The sequence below is a fragment of the Biomphalaria glabrata genome, chromosome 18 (assembly GCF_947242115.1).
Source record: "Biomphalaria glabrata chromosome 18, xgBioGlab47.1, whole genome shotgun sequence".
NCBI classification, from domain to species: domain Eukaryota; kingdom Metazoa; phylum Mollusca; class Gastropoda; family Planorbidae; genus Biomphalaria; species Biomphalaria glabrata.
The window spans coordinates 4,360,199-4,369,550 of record NC_074728.1 but is presented as its reverse complement, the minus strand read 5'-3'; the positions used below and the strand labels follow the sequence as shown (position 1 = coordinate 4,369,550).

Below are 9,352 nucleotides of genomic sequence, written 5' to 3'. Positions count from 1 at the left end.
CCTCTTTCATCGGTTATGTTTGTGACAAAATTAGTATTCTGCTGTAAACACACTAACGACTTATAATGTAAAATAAATAGGGGCACGGTGGCTGAGTGGTTAAGCACTTTGCATCGTAACCTGGGGTCCAGGGTTCGATTCTCAGGTTAATGCTGGGATTTTGAATTTTGGATTTTTAGGGCGTCTATGAGTCCACCCAACTCTAATGGGTACCTGACCTTAGTCTTTGTGCTCGCCACAGGACACCCTTTACGTTAACCATTGGCCATAGAAACAGATGACCTTAACATCATCTGCCCCATAGATCGCTAGGTCTGAAAGGGGAAAATTAACTTTTTTTTTTTTAAATGTAAGATACTTAGTAGCACCAAAACACTTGCTGGCGAAGGTTAGCAATGACCTCAGTAGGGGGTTAGACTTTGTGATACTTCAATTGGCTGCCTGGTCGTGCAGTTTGCGCGCTGGACTGTCGTTCAGATTTATCGATGCTCCCGGGTTCAAACCCTGCCCGATCCCATCCCCCGTCGTCCTGCGGGAGGTTTGGACTAGGAAGTTTTTATCTTCAACTCTGAAGGAACATCCGAAACATGTCAAACATTTTACAAACATTCATTCTGTAGATGTTTTGCCTTAGTGCACTTACAATTTAATTCATTAGATATTAAATAAGTAATGTTATAACCCCCACCATGCACACGGCCATCCAGGATAGTGCAGAAGGTGCGCACTATTAGAGACTAGACGAGGAAGGTTGTTGACTAGTGGAAGAGACAACGATTTTCCTCCCAAGTCTAGAGCCGAGATGAAGATGCTGTGCTCAAGGCAGATGTCCTATGTGTTTGTCATGTCTCTATGTAAATAAACATCTATGTCTCGTTGAGTCGTCTCCCTTCAGTTCTTACAGTATTTTAATCAACTCATGGACAGACAGGTCGAGTTATAATAAACATTTGTTTTGAAAGTTGTTTTTTTTTTGTCTTTGTAAGACTAATCTTCTAACATTGTAATTTTTTTTTTTAATTGCAAATGTGCAATTAGGCGATGACGTAATTTATTTTGTGTATTTTTTTCCCTTGTAGCCTCGCCATAATTTAAAGTGACGTCATTTAGAAGCTCTTATCTTGTGGTGCATTTCCGCCATATTGTACATTGATAGTCAAGCTAGACTTTTTGTGGTACTGAATGATTCTTGGTTTTATACTACTGGGCAGCCTTAACACATTGCCTGAAGTTATTCTTGGTAGGACCATTTTAACCCCTGTTTAGGGGTGACTTTTGATTATAGAGTAAAGATATTTTTTTATAAGGATTCGTTCATATTTGTAGTTTTAGATCAGACTTTAGAATCTTTGATATTTATTTTTTTTAGGGTTTCAATGTTGACGTAACTTATTGAGACTGTGGGACACTGTGGGTTCTGGTATTACCCTTGACATTGTTGTTGTCTTCGTTGACATTGTTGTTGTCTTCGTCGACATTGTTGTTGTCTTCGTCGACATTGTTGTTAATCGGGAGGTTCTTGCATGCTACTTTCAAGATTTGATGTTTATATACAGTTTGAACGGTACCTTTTACAGAGATGAATCTTAGTCTTGAGTTGGGAAGCTGAAAAGTTGTTGACCTCAATGGTTGCGAGCAACATAATAGAAGATGTTTATTTTTAAAATATTATTACTATTTAAAATATTTACTTTAACCTAACATATGATTTATTATCTTCATATGTATTTGCAATCCACATTATTAATTTTCCATATCATTGTATAAATATTATTGTATTAAATTCACAATTTATTTTTAGATCATCATGCTCATTATTTATTAATGTATGTACAGTTGAGTATGTTTGGTGTGTCTGTTAGGCTGATCTTTGGGCCTGGTATAATTATCAAGCTAAAAGAAAGCATAATTAGTTTTAACACACGCACAAATATTGCTATTAAAGTAACACTTTACTACATAGACATAAAAATATCTAAAAATAAGCTGACAAAGTCCTGACATATAAATTCTTTAAAAAATAATTGTATTTTGAAATATGTCATTGAATGGTTTTTATAGATGTAAATATAGAAAACGCATTGATCAGATCACAGTCAGTTAGTTATATACAAAAGTATGAACACAAGAAATGTACGAAAGTATGTTCACTGTTAACAACAAATGCCTCTGCTGGATCGAATTGCAGCAAATCTTTATAGCTGTTACTAGGTCTAAGACTCAACATGATGTAATCTAAGTGATATAAAATCGCAAGAACCAAAACAAATAATAATTTCTATTGCACTGATCCGTAACACTTTAAACAAATACAATAATTTAATCATGGCATCAAACTACTGAGAAGTTGAAGGTGAGTCAGATGAACGATCGAAATACTAGATTCTTAGCTTGAGAAAGGACATTTTCATTGCATTAACTTGTTGAATTTACTGCTTTCTCTTTTATTACGTACATACTGTTATGACTCTTCCATGCGCATCTTCCATGCGCACCGCAATCCAGGCTAGTGCAGAGATGCGCACCTCTAGTAACCAGACTAGAAAAGGATGTTGACATTAGGAGAGAACGATTTCCGCCCAAGTGTAGAGAGCTAGTGTGGAGATGCTGTGGCTCAAGGCAGATACCCCTTTGTGTTTGTCATGTCTCCGTGTAAATAAACGTCTTTGTCTCGTTTAGTTGCCTCCCTTCAGTTATTACACTGGTGTCAGAAGTGGGATCATAGGCGACTCAACGAGAGGAGGTAGGATTCTAGCACAATGGCATCTTTGAAACAACTAGACCAGCTTTTAGTTAAAGAGCTAAGGCAGGAACTTCGGTACAGACGCCTGAAGCTTTGTGGTAGCAAAGAGGTACTTACAGCTCGTCTCCGGCAAGCCCTATTCGATGAAGACGAAGATCCGGAGACCTACCTATTTGAAATTGAATCGGAGATTTATGAGCTTATTGGCAAGATAAATGAAGGTATTGGTGTAAAGTGTGAACAAATTAACAGTATGGGGAACAAGGTAGATAAAATGGTGTCTCAAACGAAAGAAGGAGTAGACTCGTTGGTAAAGGAGCAGTTGCCTGTAGACTCGTTGGTAAAGAAGTTGCGTGGTCAAGACTGTGGCTGCACAAACAGTGGTGACGGAGAATGTCTTTGTCTCGTTGAGTTGCCTCCCTTCAGTTATTACAATACATACGCCTAACATTCTTCTTTATACTATATAGATATGTATTTGTTTAAAAAGCTTTTTTTTTTTTTAAACATGAATCTTATACCCTATTTTGGCCTTTAAAAATACGTAACAACACTGGAGAAAACTACATTTTTTAAATATTAGATATGTTATTTGTTAGCTTTACAAACTTTTAGAAAAAAGTAAAGTAACTTAAAATGTTCCTTTTTCTTTTTGTGTGTTCTGCCTTTGTTTTGTTTTTAGAAAAAAGTTCCTACAGGCATTTTTTGATTGACTTACTGCATTAGTTCTTCATCGGTTTAGCTCTGTCAGTTCAAATGTATCTCTCTCTTCTCTTTCGTTATGACAGCATTTGGATGCGAAACATTTCAAAAGGCTTTTTTTAAGATTTTGATATTCCTTTTGTGCAGATTTAAAAAACCCAGGACACTTGCAAGTAAATAAATAAAAATTTATGGATGGTGCAAGTGAATATAAGAGTTGAAGAACAAAGGAATAGATATAATAATTTTCAGACCTAAAATATTTAAATTTGAGTATTAATAATTTTCCTACTACGTTAGGGGTGATCAAAACAAAGTATAAAACAAGTACTGACAGGAAAAAAAAAACGGATTTCCTTTTTTGCCTATTTAACCGTCTTTGGTTCCTCCTTTGGGTATCAGAGTCGTCGATCGATACATTCACTGTAGCGATATGACAGAGGTGTCGTCTCACAATGATGAATATGTGGATGTATATGAACGAGAGAAGAATGAGGCACAAACAATGAATGACAGGAAATACATACAGATGATAATCCATTGAGTAATGAGAGATATTTAGAGAGAAGTCATTGCATGGCCCGAACGGGTGACTGAGAAAAAAAGATGTGAGCCAGACAAAGATGATAGCAGTGTAGACATTCACTTTCGTAAACAGACGGCGATGGAGTGAAGGATGGGTGATCGTGACATAGCGCTGGGCACTGATGAGTATCATCCAGGCATAGCTCAAGTTGTTGAACCAAATAGCTATGAAATTGAATACCAAAGCTGTAGACAAAATAGGCTTGGCCAAATATGTGATGGCGAACGAAAATGGAAAAAATGTATCTGTCACCACTTGACATATTGAGACAGCATTTCTGTAGTTCCTGAGATCTGGACTTTTTATTAAAACCAATAATGTTAGACTGTTGAATGCGCAGGTCAAAGCTAGTATGATATTTATTATAATGTTGAAAACTCTTCCCAGACTATTGACGTCCAGAGATGACAAGTCCGTTTCAAAACAATACTTATCAAAGCTAGCATTTATACTCAACGTTGAAACATTTATCTCTGTTGTATACATCATGTGCTGAGTAGATTATAGATTGTGTGATACAAAACCAATCCTTCTTTTCATTAGCTGTCGTACGTATTTTCAGAAATTAATTATTGTGTCAATAGTGTGAACACCCTGAGTCCGTTCACAGTACTATTGTACTAGTGATTTGTGGTTAAAGTAGTCTCTAAACTACACAACCTGAAATAAATAAAAAAAAATATATAAATATATATTCCTATCTTTTGGCTGCCTACAAATTGTCTAAGTGTCAACCCAATCTAGTTATTTGAATGTCTGGTGCGAGAACTCAGACACCACGGCAAAGATTATTACCAGAACGCACTAAGCTTGCTATAGCAAAAAGACGCGTTATTACATAGAGATTGGACGAGCGCGCACTAAGCATGCTATAGCAAAAAGACGCGTTATTACATAGAGATTGGACGAGCGCGCACTAAGCATGCTATAGCAAAAAGACGCGTTATTATATAGAGATTGGACGAGCGCGCACTAAGCTTGCTATAGCGAAAAGACGCGTTATTACATAGAGATTGGACGAGCGCGCACTAAGCATGCTATAGCAAAAAGACGCGTTATTACATAGAGATTGGAACAATGCGCACTAAGCTTGCTATAGCAAAAAGACGCGTTATTACATAGAGATTGGACGAGCGCGCACTAAGCATGCTATAGCAAAAAGACGCGTTATTACATAGAGATTGGACGAGCGCGCACTAAGCATGCTATAGCAAAAAGATGCGTTATTATATAGAGATTGGACGAGCGCGCACTAAGCTTGCTATAGCGAAAAGACGCGTTATTACATAGAGATTGGACGAGCGCGCACTAAGCATGCTATAGCAAAAAGACGCGTTATTACATAGAGATTGGACGAGAGCTCACTAAGCTTGCTTTAGCAAAAAGACTGGACGAGCGCGCACTAAGCATGCTATAGCAAAAAGACGCGTTATTACATAGAGATTGGACGAGCGCTCACTAAGCTTGCTATAGCGAAAAGACGCGTTGTTACATAGAGATTGGACCAATGCGCACTAAGCTTGCTATAGCGAAATGACGCAATGCTCCATACACATTTGACCAGAGCACGCTATGAAAGACTAGCTTTACTAAAGTAAAAAAAGTGGAGAGAATGAATCAGAATTGAAAATTTGTATTTTGATTCTTCCACAAAACCTGTCTTACGGAGTTCATCATTTGTGAAAGAAGCGAGAATATTAACAATTTAAAACAACGAAATGGTATTTAGGGCTAACATTAAAATCATTGGGCCCTAAATATTCATTAAATAACATCTTCACTGAAAACCTTTGTAAATAAAATTACTTGTAGGAATGTAACTAAAATGCTAGGCAATTCTTTATAATTTTATCAGGAAGTAACCTTTTTAAGCGACATTTCTCTATCTTGATTTGACCTTTGTAAACAAAACGAATCTATATACTTACTTCAAGTAGTTGTTGGTCAGTTTTAAGTTTCAAAACTGATGCAGTATTGGACAGAATTCCGCATATAGAGAAAGGTCTTGGTCAGTCTTAAGTCTCGAAACTTGCAATATTTAACAGAATACCGCAGATTCACAAAGGTCTCCGCCACAAGTTTTGTCTCCTCTGGCACCCACTAGCGAAAAGTGCTTAATGCAGACTTTTCAATTCCATATAAAGAACTTTCTCCAGGTGTTTATGTGCCAGGTAGAAGATAGTTTGTACCGTGTGCAAAGTTTGCATGTGTGTGTGTGTGGATGGTGAGTATCAAGTCTGTGTGTGTGTGTAGTAGTAGATCAGTGTGTGTAAGTGCAGTACGTGTGTCTGTGGTTGTCTCAGTGGTTGTCACAGTGGCTGTCTCAGAATTTAACTCAGAGGTTCATGAATGTTTTTAAAGACAATAAGATTTCTTTCTAAAGTTCAATCAGTCGCATGCTATAAAAACTCTCGTATCCTATAGGGCAGATTTTCCAACTCCTGTCAATGTGTTCGACTCTATATTTCTAGTTAGGTAATGGATAAGGCGTCCCTATTTAGTCGTAAGCAAGGCTGCAAATGTCACTTTATAAAATGGGGTAGTCAACCTATCCCCTTTTTCTGTAAAAACTTTTGGGGCACAACACATGATTTGTTAACGGTCTTCATCCATTTCTCTTTGTCCAGGGCCTTAAAAATATCTTCTAGTTGCAGTCATGTTTACTGTTTGATGCTGTCTTCCCATCGATTCTTTCCTCTGTGTCTTCTTTCTTTTCCTTGTACTGTTCCCTGTAGGAAGGTCTTTACGAACCCTGAGAAAATTGTAAAATGGTCATTAAAAATTTAGTTAAGCGTTTGCAAGCATCTTGGGGGACCAAAAGCCATAGCGATCCCGTTCCGAATGCTTTCAATTGTACTAAGTTTTTTTTTTTTTTGTTTGTTTGTTTTTTAATCAGTAGTCATATTTGTTCAATACTTAACATAGACAATTATGGGGCTAATATTTTTAATACGTATTTGTAACCAGTAGTTCTCAAACTTTGGTCAGCTGACACAAGGGGTCCGCAAGACAACCGTAGGAGGTCCATGAAAAATAAAAATCGTTCAGAAATAAAAAGCGTTGTCTACTAAACGTAAATTTATTTGTTCGGATAATTTGGAACTCGCCCCCCCCCCACTACTGTTTAATATGTCTAGTAAGAACTTTTCTAGGACGACGTCATTTGTAACAAGGCTTGAAAAGAACAACAATGGAATAGAATTTTATTGTGCAAAAAAAAATATATTTACAACACGAACTTAGACCGTACAGATGCAACAGTGTGTCAGACACAGTGTGTCATTTGTTTTAATGTGTTTACGAACGAAAGTTTGACACCTGCTCATCTGAAGCTTTATTTGCAACAGGACGAGGAATAAGAAAAGTAAGCGTAAAGCAAAGCTAGGTTCCCTGAGCTGAAAATTATTTGAGAACCGCTGTTCTGTGCCACTTGTGGGAATACTTTATGTATATAACTCCTTTAACTGATCTCTTCATAGTTTGTATCGATAAAATGTCGGATTCGCACTCAAGAAACATTTACCAAGATATGTCTCAGCCAAAATCTAATGCCCGGACTGTATAACAGACACACAAAACTAGTTAGGCCATCATCGCCAGGGCACCACCCCTTCAATGTTACAGCTGTAGCCTAAAGTGACACCGTAAACAAGCGTTTTTTTTATACGACGAAATGCACAACGTCACTTTAAGAGGGCGCTACGTCCTGACAACGGGGAGGGGTATAGTGGCATAGTGGCATCCATGCGGTATTTTTCGGTGGTCTTCCGACCCAATTGCGTACCGGCCCACCGGGCATTGGCCCGAATGCACATATAGCCAGTCCGCACGAAAGACATTTCTTTTTTGGTTCGGAAGTGTCGCTTAAGAAAGTTTACGGGACACCGTTGAAGACAGTATGCGTGGCTGTACAGTTTTATTGTCACACCTTGAGTTTTAACTCCCCCGGTCGCTGCAATCTCCATTCAAGTCATTCTTTGCTGCACATGTCCAACTAAACTACATTGTTGTAAAAACACAGGGAGAGGGGTAAGAGAAGGATAGAGGGAGATTTTTTTTTTTTAGAGCTTTGTTTCCTGACTTAGACGACCCACGCAAAAAATTGGGGGGGGGGGGGGGAGGGAAACTGGGGGCGGATGGGTCGGGTTAAAATTTTTTCCAGTGTCTTTTAATCTAAGTTTCATTAGTTATTAAGAGAAAAAAAAACGCTCTCTAAGTTTGATAAAGGAAGTATTGTCTTAATTTGACCTGTATTTCTAATGTTTTGAAGACTATGCCTTCCCAATGGTCAGTATCAATGTTCACTGATTCAAAATACCTTTTTATCACATCAACATGACGGAGGTGGAGGCAACCAGTTTTTCTTGAGCCAGACGCGAAATGACCGTACAGAATGATTTTCGGGATACGGGTTGTCCTCCTACATGTCCGAGCCAGCGCAGACGGCGTTAAATGAGGGCTGTAAAGATGCTGGGAGGGCCCGTTCGCGAGATGATCTCAGTTTTGCACACTCTTTCTTTCGTGTCATTTTCAAGATCCTTCGAAGGTAGCGCAAAGTGGATTGAGTTTTTTTTTCTCTCTTGCTTTGTGTAAGTAGTTTACGACTCACTGCCGTACAGTTTAAAAAAAAAAGTTCCCCTCTCAGTCTATAGGGCTGATGTTGCAGAGGTCATCTGTTTATGTGGCCTACGGTTAACGATTGTGTCATGTGACTAACTGCCTCTACTTTTCCCCAACTAAGAGACGCCCCAAGATCCTGAAATTTAAAAAATCCCATTCTTCACCAGGATACGAACCCCTGACCACGGTACGGAAGCCAAGCGCTTTACCGCTCATCCCCACGCCTCCTTCTTTGTGTAAATGTTATTTAGTAAACCATTGGTTACTTGAAGTTTTTTTGTTTTTTTTAATCATACAATACGGGTGACACAGTGGTCGTGTGGTTTGCGTTTTAAACTGTCGATATTTATAATCCCTTTTTGGAATCCCTGCCATAAAGAAGGAGTTTTGGCTAGGTCTCTATGACCTTTGTATCTGACAGAACGTCCGCAACTTTAAAAGAAAAAAAAAAGTAATCAAATTGAAAAACAACATTGTCCTTTGAAAGCTTAAGAGTGGAGAGTAAATGTCCTCGTGTGACCATGCGCAGGCTCATGAATCTATACTTCCGGGTAGATCTATAAATAGGTGATTCGAGAACGTTCCCATAAACCTAAGTTTGGCTATCTCCAGGGTAGCTGCCCTTGTTTACTTGTTTATTCCTGTCACGTTTTAGGCACATAATGACCTCCCCTTTGAATTGTAGACACGTTACAAAAGGG

At 38.2% G+C, this 9,352-nt stretch overlaps 1 protein-coding gene across 1 annotated transcript; it reads right to left on the bottom strand.

Moving 5' to 3' along the window:
- Positions 1-2,014: 2,014 nt before the first annotated feature.
- LOC129923938 (rhodopsin, GQ-coupled-like) lies at positions 2,015-6,242 on the bottom strand. Its single transcript, XM_056017138.1, has 2 exons — positions 5,960-6,242; positions 2,015-4,691 (listed from the first exon to the last, which is right to left on the bottom strand). The coding sequence occupies exon 2, from the start codon at positions 4,518-4,520 to the stop codon at positions 3,474-3,476; it is 1,047 nt and encodes a 348-aa protein (XP_055873113.1). The 5' UTR covers positions 4,521-4,691; positions 5,960-6,242; the 3' UTR covers positions 2,015-3,473.
- Between the last annotated feature and the right edge of the window lie 3,110 nt (positions 6,243-9,352).